This window comes from Mustela lutreola, chromosome 17, assembly GCF_030435805.1.
Source record: "Mustela lutreola isolate mMusLut2 chromosome 17, mMusLut2.pri, whole genome shotgun sequence".
NCBI lineage: Eukaryota > Metazoa > Chordata > Mammalia > Carnivora > Mustelidae > Mustela > Mustela lutreola.
Window position 1 is genome coordinate 4,630,341 of NC_081306.1, and position 14,183 is coordinate 4,644,523.

The 14,183-nt window shown below is 44.4% G+C and overlaps 1 protein-coding gene and 1 long non-coding RNA gene across 4 annotated transcripts in view; one reads left to right on the top strand and one right to left on the bottom strand.

Moving 5' to 3' along the window:
- Positions 1-12,033: 12,033 nt before the first annotated feature.
- The window catches only part of METTL9 (methyltransferase 9, His-X-His N1(pi)-histidine), a 48,871-nt gene continuing 46,721 nt past the window's right edge, over positions 12,034-14,183 (top strand). Inside the window, exon 1 of the mRNA XM_059155734.1 lies at positions 12,034-12,093. Within this exon, the coding sequence (XP_059011717.1) occupies positions 12,049-12,093 (45 nt within the window). The 5' untranslated portion in view covers positions 12,034-12,048. The remainder of the gene's footprint in view (positions 12,094-14,183) is intronic.
- Positions 12,087-14,138, bottom strand: LOC131820158 (uncharacterized). 3 transcript variants are annotated; one of them, XR_009349489.1, is made up of 4 exons: positions 13,981-14,138; positions 13,090-13,212; positions 12,853-12,994; positions 12,087-12,443 (listed from the first exon to the last, which is right to left on the bottom strand). It is a non-coding gene; the product is annotated as an uncharacterized LOC131820158 (long non-coding RNA). The 3 variants fall into 3 exon arrangements; XR_009349488.1 differs by lacking the exon at positions 13,090-13,212 and having other exon boundaries at positions 13,981-14,123; XR_009349487.1 differs by lacking the exon at positions 13,981-14,138 and having other exon boundaries at positions 13,090-13,974.

The following is a 14,183-nucleotide window of genomic DNA, read 5'->3' on the forward strand; positions in this document are numbered from 1 at the left end:
TTCAATGCTTATATTAGGGAAAGAAAAAGAAAAGAAGGGTTTCAAATCAATAACCTATGTTTCCACCTTAAGAAACTAGAAAAAGGGGGTGCCTGGGTGGCTCAGTGAATTAATCACAGGGTCATGATTACAGGGTCATGGGATAGAGCCCTGAGTCGGGCTCTCTGCTCAGCAGGGAGCCTGCTTCCCCCACCCCCACCTCTCTGCCTACTTGTGATCTCTATCTGTCAAATAAAATAAATAAAATCTTAAAAAAAAAAAAAGAAACTAGAAAAAGGGGGTGCCTGGGTGGCTCAGTGAATTAAGATTAAGCGGCTGCCTTCTGCTCAGGTCATGATCCCAGGTCAAGCCCCACATCAGGCTCCCTGCTCAGTGGAGGGTCTGCTTCTCCCTCTTCTTCTGCCCCTACCCCACGCCCACCTCCAGCTCATGCACTCTCTCTTTCGCTCTCTCAAATAAATAAAAATTTTTTAAAAAGGAAACTAGGAAAAGGAGAGCCAATTAAACCCAAATCAAGCAGGAGGAGGAAATAAGATTAGAAACAGATGAAATTGGAAACAGATGCCTGTGTGAACAGCTATCACCCAAAAAATTAGAGATAAGAAATGTTAGCAAAGATGTGGAGAAAAGGGAACCCTGCGCACTGTCGGTGGCAATGTTAATTTGGTGTAGCCACTGTAGAGAACAGTACGGAAGTTTCTCAAAAAGTTGAAAATTGAACTACCATATGATTCAGCAATTCCAGTTCTGGGGATTATCTGAAGGAAAAGAAAACCCCTGTTGGGATATCTGTACTCCCATGTTCACTGCAGCATTATTTACATAACCAACGGAGGGAAACAACCTAAGAGTCCAAAGACCGATGAATGGGTAAAGCAGTGGAATGGAAATTTGCCATAAAGAGAAGGAAATCTTACTATCTGTGACAATACAGAGAGCCCTTGAGGGCATTATGCTAAGAGAACTAAGACAGGGAAAGAGAAACACTATATGATCTCACTTATCAGTAGATTCTAACAAACAAACAAACAAAAAGCCAACAACCAAGAAACCCCCAAACCGAAACAAAACTCACAGAAAAAAAAAAAAAAATCAGATTTGTGGTTACCAGAGGCAGGGGAGGAAGAGAAGAAAGGTGGTTAAAAAGCACAACTTTCCATTTATCAGTAAGTCCCAAGGATGTAATGTACAACACGAGGACTATAGTTAACACTGCCAGATGGTATATTTGAAAGTTGTTAAGCGAGTAAATCCTGAGAGTTCCCATACAAGGAAAAAAACCATTTTATTTCTTTTTCCCTTTTTGTGTCTCTATGAGGTGACAGCTGTTAACTAAACTGATTGTCGTCATCATTAGACAATATATGTAAGTCAAGGCATTATATTATATACCTTAAACTTACACAGTGCTGGGGCGCCTGGGTGGCTCAGTTGTTAAGCATCTGCCTTCAGCTCAGGTCATGATCCCGGGATCCTGGAGTGGATCCCGGCACTGGGCCCCCTGCTCAGTGGGGGGTCTCCTTCTCCCTCTCCCTCCCCCCAGCTTGTGCACTCTCTCTCTCTCTCTCACTCACTTCCTCAAATAAATAAAATCTTTAAAAGAAGAATGGTGACTGTAGTTAATAATACTATGTCATGGGGTGCTTGAGTGGCTCAGTCTGTTAAACAACTGACTTTGGCTCTCGTTATGATCTGGGTGGGGGTTCTCGGGTCAAACCCCGCAACGAGCCCCAACCTACACTGTGCTCAGCAGGGAGCCTGCTTCCTCCTCTCTCTCTATGCCTGCTTCTCTGCCTACTTGTGATCTCTGTCAAATAAATAAATAAAATCTTAAAAAAAACCCAACCTCTCACAACCAAATAAAAGAGAAGAAAGAATCCAATAAAAAATGGGCAACTATCTGAATAGACATTCTACCAAAGAAAATACACAGATGGAAAATAAGTACGTGAAAAGATCTTTAACATTATTGGTTTTACTGGGAAAAGGCAAATTAAAACCGCAGTGAAATACCACTATCTAACTACTGGAATGGCTAAAAAAAAACCTGATAATACCACTTGGTGACAAGGTTGTGGAGCACCTAGAACTCAGACAGCCCTGGGAGAATTAAAATGGCACAGCTGCTTTGGAAAACAATTTGACAGCTTATTAGAAAGTTAAATAGACATAGAATCTGACATAGAATCCAAAAATGCCATTGCTAGTTATTTGCTCAAGAGAACAAAACCTACATTTACATAAAACATGCACACAGGGACACCTGGGTGGCTCAGTTGGTTGGGTACCTGCCTTCTGCTCAGGTCATGGTCCCGGGGTCCTGGGATCGAGTCCCCCACTGGGCTCCTTGCTCAGCGGGGAGCCTACATCTCCCTTTCCCTCTGCCTCTCCCCCTGCTCATGCTCTCTCTCTCTGACAAATAAACAAACAAAATCTTTTAAAAAAAATGTACATAATTGTTTAGGCAGATTTACTCACAATCACACATCTAAAAAAACCTGGAAATAACTCAAATATCCAACTGATTAATAGGTAAACAAATTGTGGTACATCTACATCATGAAATGATATATGTCAGTAAGAAGACAGATTTATTGATACATCAGTGTGAGTGAATGCCAAGCACATAATGCTGAATGAAAGAAGCCAGACTCAAAAGATGATCTACTATATGATTCCATTTAAAGAATATTCTGGAAAGGGTAAAACCATCAGGGCAGCAGACACATCAGTTATTGCCAGGATCTAAGGTGGGGAGAGGGATGCTGTAAATTTTTTTAGGGAATGGAAATATTCTATATTTGGATCGACAAATGCACAGTTGTATGCATTTATCAAAACTCAGGAATTATACACTACAGAGGATGAATTACCTGATTTAAAAAATATTTACAGATCACAGAAATTGTTTTCATTTTATTTTTGGGATATTGTCCTGAAGTGAATACACAAATGCATTTGACTTGCTATTTAGAAATGTCATGTTTGGGGCACCTGGGTGGCTCGGTCGGTTAAGCGTCCAACTCTTGATTTCAGCTCAGGTCATGGGATTGAGCCCTGTGTCTGTCCCGTAGCTGGGCATGCAGACTGCTTGGGATTCTCTCCCTCCCTGTCTGTCCCTACCCCTTCTGCGTTCCTCCCCATACCTTCCCCACAGTGCTCTCTCTTTCTCAAATAAATAAATACATCTTTTAAAAACAGGAAATGTCATTTTCTTCTTTTAGGTTATTTCAACACTTAAAAAATCCTTACCTAGGGATGCCTGGGTGGCTCAGTGGGTTAAGATGCTGCCTTCGGCTCAGGTCATGATTCCAGGGTCCTGGAATTAATTCCTGCATTCGGCTCCTTGCTCGGCAGGAAGCCTGCTTCTCTCTCTGCCTCTGCCTACTTGTGCGTGCTCTCTCTCTCTGATAAATAAATAAAATTTTAAAAAATCATTACCTCATTTAAAAAGTGCGTGACTATCGAATATTCTTTTTAGTAATTTTTTTAAATTAAACTACATATTGCTTCTGCTAAGAACCTCTTCCCTGACTTATCCCTGTGAAGCATGTTTCAGTCTCCCTGTTTACAGCCAGATTCTGAATCAGACACTTGAGCTGCCCAGGAACCTGCACTGTAACTAGCACCCCCGGGGACACTGATGCTCATGGGCTGAGAACGGCTAATTAACACTAGGAGGCAGTAGAGCATTGAGTAAAGAATGTGGGTTCTACAACCAGGCCGCCTACTTTAAAATCCTGCCTCAACCACTCTCTGGCTGTGCAATGGAAGCTTTATGGGCCTTGCCTGTTTGGCAGGGTTGGGGGCGGTGTGTAGTAACAATAGTATCAACCTCGTTAGATTGTAACAAAGCTTAAAAGAGATGCCATATGTAAGACACAGCAGGATATGTGGTATGGAGTCTCCGAGTGTCCCTTGTTGTTTCTAGTGACCTGTTCATGAAGAGCAAGGCTGTGGCCCAGATCTAGAATTTCATGGGGGTAAAAATACACCCATTTTCATTTCTAGAGTGCTTTTCTACCCAAATGCCTCCCCGGGAACTGGGCAAGCCTCACACAAAGGGGAAGGGTGATGGATATGGGGCCTAAGAAATGCAAGGTCTTTGGCTTCGGGTGGTAAGAAGCTGACAATTTGTCAAGCATACAGTTGTCTCTGCTTACAAACTTCGTCATAGGTATGCACCTGGCGCAGTAAATTATTTCCTAGGGAACTCTGAACTGGTGAGATTTTTTGTTAAAGAGTGTGGGACGGGGTGCCTGGGTGGCTCAGTGGGTTAGGCCTCTGCCTTCTGCTCAGGTCATGATCTCAGGGTCCTGGAATCGATGATCTCAGGGTCCTGGAATCGAGTCCCGAATTGGGCTCTCTGCTCAGCGGGGAGCCTGCTTCCTCCTCTCTCTCTGTCTGCCTCTCTGCCTGCTTGTGATCTCTGTCAGATAAATAAATAAAATCTTAAAAAAAAAAAAAAAAGAGTGTGGGAAAACAGTTAAATTGCTTCTCTTTTGTACTATGTAAGTACAGATATGTTTGTTCTAGCATTGGGGGGAAAATCCACAGAATTCCAAATTCGCAAAAGAAAGTAAACAGTGAAGGAACAGATCCTGTAACTGGAAGTCTAATCCAGGTGCACGTGTGCAGGTGGTCTTTATTAAGTATCATTTTTACAGTCCAAATAATTAAGGGGATGTAATTTTCGAAGGTCACCTGGAAAATGTCAGGGATGTAACCAGAATCTGAGTTTCCTGCCTCCCGGTATGAATGCTCACCCTGGTTTTGAGGATAAAGGTGAGAGCTGGATGAACTGACATGAGGTTCAGGGACTGGGAACACGTGGGGGGGGAATAAAGACCCTGAAATAGGGGCGCCTGGGTGGCTCAGTGGGTTAAAGCCGCTGCCTTCGGCTCAGGTCATGATCTCAGGGTCCTGGGATCGAGTCCCGCATCGGGCTCTCTGCTCAGCAGGGGGCCTGCTTCCCTTCCTCTCTGTCTGCCTCTCTGCCTACTTGTGTTCTCTGTCTGTCAAATAAATAAATAAAATCTTTAAAAAAAAAAAAAAAAAGACCCTGAAAGAGAACCTCAGGCATGTCTGAGCACTCTGGGAACATTTGCATTCCTACCCATGGCACTTTTCAGACAAATGAGGTCTGATATTTGTTGGGTGAAGGAAAGCTTGCTAGCCAACTTCAGTCCCCATAAGGAGCTTGAGGAGGGAAAATCACCATTGCCTAAGGTTTTGCTGGTGCCGAAACCTGAGATGTGGGTATGCTGAGAAGGAATCACTTCCCACAGAGACATTAGCATAGGCCAAACTCCCAGCCTAGTGCAAAAAAAAAAAAAAAAAACACAAAAAAACCCCCCAAAACCCCACCCAAACCTATTTACTAATTTATACTGAGAAATTTGTCAACGAGACAGATCCTTGCATTCCCCATCCGCACATCCCCACCATGCGGTGAGCATGTAATGAGGGACGTGGCCATTTAGAATGATGTTAATGGATGATGTCATGAAACCTGGATAAAATGGATGCACCCATCTCCATCCACACAGAGAGAGACATCGGCCACACTGAGCCAAGCGGAGGGCACTGCTTCCTGGGCTGATGATGGAGATCCATGATGAAATCAGCCTGCCTTTCTATTTTCTAAGGCTGACGCTCCTCTCCACCTCTACCCACAATGAACTGTTTTTTCTATAGATATGTTAGGACCTTCCTTCAGTCAATCTGCAGTCAAGTCTTGCCTTGGGGACCTGCTTTCCTAAAAGGTGACTTTGCACCTCTTTGCTCTAATCCATTAGACATATGCTTTCCCAAAGTGTGATTCTTACCGATTTTATTTCCCTATTTCCAGAATTTTTTTCAGGGCAGTTTTGATGAGCAACTGCATGTACTGCCTATCATGCCAAAGACCTGACTTAGGGGCACCTGGGTGGCTCAATCAGTTAAGCATCTGCTTTCCGCTCAGGTCATGATCCCGGGGTCCTGGGATTCAACGCCATGTAGGACTCTCCGCTTGGTGGGGAGTCTGCTTCTCCCTCTCCCTCTGCCTGCAGTTCCCCCTGCTTGTGCTCTCTCACTATCTCTCCCTCTGTCAAATAAATAAATAAATAAATAAAACCTTTTAAAAAAAATACCCGATTTGGCTCAGTGGGTTAAGCCACTGCCTTCTGCTCAGGTCATGATCCCAGGGTCTTGGGATCAAGTCCCGAGTCAGACTGCTTGCTCGGCAGGGAGCCTGTTATTCTCCCCGCTTATGCGGGAGCTCGCTCGCTCTCTCTCTCACACAATAAATAATGAATAAATAGGGCGCCTGGGTGGCTCAGTGGGTTAAGCCGCTGCCTTCGGCTCAGGTCATGATCTCAGGGTCCTGGGATCGAGTCCCGCATCGGGCTCTCTGCTCAGCAGGGAGCCTGCTTCCTCCTCTCTCTCTGCCTGCCTCTCTGCCTACTTGTGATCTCTCTCTGTCGAATAAATAAATAAAATCTTTAAAAAAAAAAAAAAAATAAAAAAAAAAAATAATGAATAAATAAATAAATAAAATCTTAAAAAAATACCCGATTTAATTTTTTAAAAAGATTTTATTTATTTATTTGACAGAGAGAAATATCACAAGTGGGTAGAGGGCCAGGCAGAAAGGAGTAGAAGCAGGCTCTCTGCTCAGCAGAGAGCCTGATGCGGGGCTCGATCCCAGGACCCTGGGATCAGGACCCGAGCCGAAGGAGGAGGCTTAAATCACTGAGCCACCCAGGTGGCCCTGATTTTTTTTCTTAAAACATCTTTAAAACATATGTCAAAAATATAACATATTCCTGACACTTGTGTCCAGATATAAATTCTAAATGGGGTAAAAGAATTAACAAATATTAAATGTTCTTAGATACGATATGATCTACCATGTATCAAATGAAAATATGCCCATGTCTAGAACAATGGAGAAATTCTAGTCCATGTATCAAACAGGGTGTTGGAGAATCTAAAAATTAATCAATTGTGCTATCAAATAACTACAGGAATAACTTAAATTTTTTTCCTTGAAGACTTTTTCCAGGGCACCTGGGTGGCTCAGTCAGTTAAGCATCTGCCTTCAGCTAGGGTCATGATCCCTGGGTCCTGGGATTGAGTCCTGCATTGGGCTCCTTGCTCAGCAGGGAGTCTGCTTCTCCCTCTATCCCTCCCCACTGCTTATTATCACTCTCTTTCTCATGCTCTCTCTCTCTCAAATCAATAAATAGAACCTTAAAAAAAAACTTATTTCATTGAATAATCGTGATGAGCATTGTAGATGTGGTAAAAATTATCTGTAAATCTGTCTCTTTATTAAAATTTTAAGAAAATTTTCCTTTTTCTTAGATTTTATTTATTTATTTGACAGACAGAGATCACAAGTAGGCAGAGAGGCAGGCAGAGAGAGAGAGAGGAGGAAGCAGGCTCCCCGCTGAGCAGAGAGCCCGATACGGGGCTCGATCTCAGGACCCTGGGATCATGACCTGAACTGAAGGCAGAGGCCCCAACCCACTGAGCCATCCAGGCACCCCAAGAAAATTTTCCTTTAAATTTTTTCCTTTAAAATTTTCTTAAAGGAAAATTTTCCTCAGGGAATTTGTTTAAACTTATATTTAAAAAACATCAAATTTGGGCACCTGGGTGGCTCAGTTGGTTAAGCAACTGTCTTCAGCTCAGGTCAGAGTCCCGGAGTCCCAGAATCGAGACACGCATCGGGCCCCCGGCTCCATGGGGAGTCTGCTTCTCCCTCTAACTTTCTTGCCTCTCATGTTCTCTTTCACTGTCTCTCTCTCAAATAAATAAATAAAATCTTTAAATAAAAAAAAAAAAAGACAGCAAATTTGGCTCTAGTATCATTTATAGCTTTGGTTATAATTTGGGCTTCTGGAGGCAGAGCAACCTGTTCTATACTCACAGATAACAAACTATACTTTTGTGAGGTCCCTGGGCAAAGCTGGCTTCTCCTGCTCTTACCTCCCAGAGCTGGTGTGGGAGGCTGGAGGAAGCAGATGGAATCTGAGCGCTGTTGGTGGAAGGAAAAACTGCTGGCTTCGAATGCCTGCTCCTGTCGTATCTAAAACTTTTTTTTTGAAAGACTTGAGCATACAAAGCTATTGAACTTGAGGTAAACTTTCTATTGTAAAATAGCCTAATAGCTGTTTTCAGGATTGACTGTCAGTGTTAGGAAACTGTATGGAACAAAGGATGCTTGCTAAGGGGAAACCATGAACCAGAGTAAAACAGCTGTGGGGGTCTCACCATGCTGAGGTTTTGATTATTTAATAGGCCAAATGCCTTTCCTCTGGGTTTAATGGTTTGTGCACACAATACGTTTAAGAAAGATCCTAGGCTGAGATGTAAAGCAAACTAACATTAGTTGTGGCTATTTAAAAAAATATATATCAATCACTGTTTTCACCAGAGAAAGGAGATAGTTCTGTCTGATTTTCAGGTTGCTTGATTGCTCAAGTATCCTCTTTCATAAATGTATTCTTCCTCATCCTCAGACCAGTATGTGGTTGTGCAAAAATAAAATGGTCGTCGTCTTTCGTGCCAGCAGAGATGTGGTTCTGGGCTATGTTATATGAACTCTTTAAGATCACTTATGTTTACATATGTACATACATATTTTGTCTACTGTGACATATTTAGATTTTAAGTTTTAAAGCTTTCTCATTGTACCGTGCAATTTTTTTCATGTATTTCATATGAACCGTACGTTTGAATGTTTTATAGTTATAAAACAAAAAGGCTTTATAGTTTTAAAATGAGCATATAAAAACACAGCGGCATGAAGTGACACGGAGCATGGGGTGGAGAGGAAGTGGCCATTCATAAGACTAAACCCGCATACATGCAGGAGACAGCAATTAAGAGGCCAAGGATAGGGATGTTTTGAAAATATACTTAAAATAAGATCAAAGAAGATCTTTGGACCTTTGAAAATGTCCCAGAAAGTGAGTGAAAAACAACAGCCTTCTCTCTTTTTTTCAGAGCTCTGACTCAGACCTCCTACTAGAAGGACATTGCGAAGTAGAAATGTGTGTGTTCTTTTTTTAAGATTTTATTTATTTGACAGACAGAGATCACAAGTAGGCAGAGAGGCAGGCAGAGAGAGAGGAGGAAGCAGGCTCTTCGAGGAGCAGAGACCCCAATGCGGGGCTCGATCCCAGGACCCTGAGATCATGACCTGAGGCGAAGGCAGAGGCTTTAACCCACTGTGCCACCCAGGCGCTCCTGAAATGTGTTATTTTAAAATGCAACATATATTCCTTTAAGTGAGTTAAACTACTATGTGCAATTTTTCGAAGGATCCTTAAAGCAGTCATGTATATGTACAACATAATTACATAGATGGCCCACCGTGAGTTTTCACATCCTAGGAGGTTCCAAGGGTCCCCCTATCTCTTTCCTCACAATTACTGACAGCACCGATAATCCAGAGGAACTTGGGCAATTTGGAAACTCTCAAACTTAAGATGTCAAAACGAGGGCTGCAATGTCACACTTCCTCTGGGCAGCTCTCCCTGCATACTCTATTCCCTGTACCCTAGTCAAGTTAGATTCCTCTGTTGTAAGTTCTAGCAATTTCCAATTCGTTTCTTGCACACAGCAGTTTGTAATTATATATTCATTTTTTGATTCCTTGGACAGTCTAACTCCCTACTGCACAGACAGCAAGCTGTATGAGGCACTGTGTTTTTTAATTCCACTTAATCCAGTGACTGGTGTATGACATGTATTCAGTAAGTTATTTATTGACTATATGGAAGTGGTATTTGTCTTTCTGATGTTATTCCTGATGAGACAGGTATAAGGTTGCCATGGTGTATAGCTGGAGGGGCAGGGGAAGGAAGCCATGGGGGTCAGAAGGTTCTGCACAGGTGAAATGCCACGGCTGGCATGGAGTTCTATGTATCAGAGTGGGAACGGCTTTCCTACCAAGACAGGCATCCCTGACAAGTCATCTGCATTAGGCTTGCTGTCTGATTCTGTGATTTTAGGTTTGAATGTTTTCTAGTTCTGTGTTTTATCCCCACTCCCCTTCTTACCCTTCCTCCCTTAGTTTGAAGTCTCAGGAAGGAACCTGGGAGTAGACACATCAGGAGGAGGAGCTCTCATCAAGGCCTCTAAGGGAATGTTTGATGGCGAGAGGCTTTGCAGAGACCACAGTCACTTTAGGACTGAACATAATGTTGGCTGAGACTTTCAGATCATCTGATTCTCAGAGGTATTATGAAGGAGGCAGCTCAGAATCATGGCCCTTAGTTTATAAATGAGTAAAGTAGAGGCTCAGAAGAGGCTGGATTATACAAGTTATAGTGAAAACCAGAGCAAATTAACATTTTTTTGGAGAGTTTATTACTATGTTGTTGAGGCACTACACACACACACACTTAGAATATATACTTTAATTTTTTTTAAGAATATATACTTTTTTTTTTTAAGAATATATACTTTAATCATTACCACATCCCCACGAGATAGGTAACCATTACTATTATTCCCATTTTACAGATGAGGAGACTGAGACTTGGAGAGATCAAATTATTTGCCTCAAATATTACTATTAAGAAGCAGAGAACCACGCTTCAAACTCAGGTAGTCTCTGTCACACCACTATGTTAATGAGTAGCACTGGGAGTTCTCCAAGAGTACATGGTGTTATTTGAACTTGCTTCTATAGGCGTGACTCCTGGCTTAATTCTGCTGCTTTATGTTGCCAATTTTTTTTTTAAGATTTTATTTATTCATTTGGCAGAGAGAGAGAGAGGTCACAAGTAGGCAGAGAGGCAGGCAGAGAGAGAGAGGGGGAAGCAGGCTCCCCGCTGAGCAGAGAGCCCGATGTGGGGCTCAATCCCAGGACCCTGAGATCATGACCTGAGCCGAGGGCAGAGGCTTAACCCACTGAGCCAACCAGGCGCCCTTATGTTGCCAATTTTTAAAAACTGTTTGCACTTTCACCTGAGCTTAGAATTTATCACTTAGATACCACAGTGATCATTGCCTATAACTGAAATTAGGTCAACCAGGTTCAGATAATATCCCCTATATCTACTAATTAAAAAAAACCCTGCTGAATACATTTACTAATTTTATATTTTAGAGGTGCTCGTTGCTTAATTACCACAGGGCACATCTACTGAATATATATGGGAATACTTGCACACTTCTCTGACACTCTACAAAACATTATTAAAAAAAAAAAAGAAGTCGGGCGCCTGGGTGGCTCAGTGGGTTAAGCCGCTGCCTTCGGCTCAGGTCATGATCTCGGGGTCCTGGGATGGAGTCCTGCATCGGGCTCTTTGCTCAGCAGGGAGTCTGCTTCCCTTCCTCTCTCTCTGCCTGCCTCTCTGCCTACTTGTGATCTCTCTCTGTCAAATAAATAAATAAAATCTTTAAAAAAAAAAAAAAAAAAAAGAAGTCTATGAAAACGTGATTTATGAGTTCTCTGTAAACTGTTACCTCTTTAAGGAGAGGACAGTAACCCACAGCGACTGACACATTTTGTGCCCTCTACAGATCCAAGTCCCTCTTTCTATGGGCTCCCTTTACATTCTATTTTGTCACTGGAAAAAGGACATAATGTTGTCATCTGTAGCTCCTAAGAACAAATGACAACAAAAGGGACCCTTGCTTGGAGTTCTACAGAGGGAAGTGTACCCAGGCAAGATTTGGGGCTCATGCACAGAGCTATGACCCAGGAGGGCAGTGAGCAGAGATCAGTACAGTAAAGGGTGTCATTTGTGTATCTTTGGAATATCACTGACTGGATATGAAAGCCACATTAGAAAGGATATTGGCTGGTTTGGGGCTTCTCGTGTGATCTGGGCCTCTTCCCCTCTCCATTATGGACAACTGAGGTTTTTAATTGAGGTTTTAATATACAGCAGTGACATTCTAGTAGATGAAGGAAGGGGTAGTCCCCGAGGGCAATCTGAACTTCTGCTTAGTATATTTACTCTTGCTGTTTTCCTTCCTCCTCATTCGTAATTCAGGAGGCTCTCTGAGAAGACAGAGGCAGCGAGGCTTGAGGCTTCTTAGATGGATCGAAGGATCACGAGCGGGGATACCAAGTTCTATGAAAAGGTCTGCTCTTGAATTTGCTCTACCTTTAGGCCAATCATTTGATCGTGTTGTGCGCTTTGGTTTCTTCCTCTGCTTGCTAAGTGTAAATAACATGTATTGGACTATTTTGTGATTATCATAGAGACTTTTTTAAATGTGTGGGTGATTTATTTTTCCAGGCCAGCTGCTCAGGTATAAAATGACAATCTGCTCCTTTGAGATGCTAGGCTCCATGGGCCGTCAACTGACCTCCAAATCCTTGAGGTCAGCAGCTGTCCGGTTGCTTCTCGGTTGGTCTGACACAGTTTGCAGTCTCTGGGCTGTGGCTCCTCAGGTTTACTCTACAGTGGGGGCGCATACCTTTCTGTCTCCTTTGTTTTCAGAAACGGAAGACGTCACTTTACATACCCTTGCTGCTTTCACCCTCATCCCCAAGCCACCCCGTCTAAAAATAGGAAGGCTTGCTTTCTGCACAGAGCTGCTTTATCGGACAATGATTTCAAGACACAGGAGGGAGAGCTGACCTGGTAAACAAACAGAATTCTTCGGATTGCCTAATAAGAGTTCCCTTTCCATGACTTAGGCCAGGACCACTCGAGGTTTGTACTAGCTTTAGGGGCTCTCCCTCTTTGCAGTTTTGGCAGGAAGCAGTCAGGGAATAGAGTGAAAAGAGAGAACACAAAGTATCCACCCCGTTTCCCCGCCCCCTGTTTTTGTTAGTTTGTTAGTTCGTTTATCTGGTGGGAAACAAGACATTCCTGTCAACCAAAAACTGCTGACCTGAGATTCTTAGAAGCTACTAAAAATGTCTGTGTGGAGGCTAAAGGGACGATTTGGGTCCTCATCAGGGGATCCCCACACCGCTGCTTCCCAAAGGACCCTCTCTCAAGTGCAATCCTGGAGTAACCGGAGAGGCTTGTTTCTTTGGGAAACCAAAAAAAAAAAAAAAAAACAACAAAAAAGTTATTTACATTGTATCTAAGGCAGTGAAAATTAAAAAGCCGTTTCTAAACAAACCTGGAACCCGTGAAATACGTGGCTCCCCAGCTGGAGCTTTTGGGTGTAGCCGCGGGAAGAACTTCAGACCCAGGAACCCAGCGCAGCCCTTGGGTTCTGAAACGTTGCTAAGGTCGGCTCGGGCTGGAAAGGATCCGAGAAACCTCCGCGTCCACTACGGCTCGCAGAGCTGAGTTTTCGCGTGAGGCGTGTTGGGTCCAACTTCTGCCGGTTAGTTCAAGGACATCAGCAGCAAGGGACCTCGTGTGTGTGTGTGTGTGTGTGTGTGTGTGTGTGTGCGCGCGTGTGTGTCTGCGGGGGTGTGTGTGCATGGGGAGGTCTTCATTCCTGGGCAGGGTCGTCTGTACATCCAAATAGGACTTGCAGGTGCCCCCGCTGCCGTACGATTTTGCAGCAATTTAATAGTAATATAAAACTATATTTTCATATGAAAATATTTTAAATATTTGCAGCAGCTTCTGACAAAGGCAGAGAGCTTTCGCGGACGCCTCTGAGACACTAGGCAGCCCGCAACCTGCCAGGCTCGGGGGACAGGACCGGGACGAGGGAGGGGAGAGCTCGGGGAGAGCCTGTGCCTCGGAGATTCCGGGCTGCTCTGTGGCTCCCGCGGCGCCGGGGGGAGGCCCGAGGGGGTCTGGCTCGCGGGCTCTCCGTGGGAAGAGGAAACCACGCAGCGGAGCCAGGGACCCGGGAAGAACGGGCACCGGCCGTCGCAAGCGAGGGGTGGGTCTGGCCCGTCCCCGACCGACGCGCGGCCGCCGCGGCCGGGGGTCCGGGGGTCCGGGGGTCCGGGGTGGGGGGATGCGACGCCCAGAGGCCAAGACGACAGCGAGGAAGGCCCAGAAGCCCTAGAGGCAGCACCTCGGAGGGACGGGAGGTTGCACGAGCTACCTGCGGAAGGATCTCCCTCGATGGTGAGAAAAATTAAAAAAAAAAAAAAAAAATCATCTCGGCCATTCCGTGGAGCCGCCGCCGACGCCAGGCGGGGCGGCGCGCGCCGGGCGCAGGCGCGCTCTTTTGGTCCCGCCTCCCGGCCGGCGGCGGCGCACGCAGCCGGGGAAGGCGCCCGGGCCTTTCCTTCCCTAAGGGCTCCG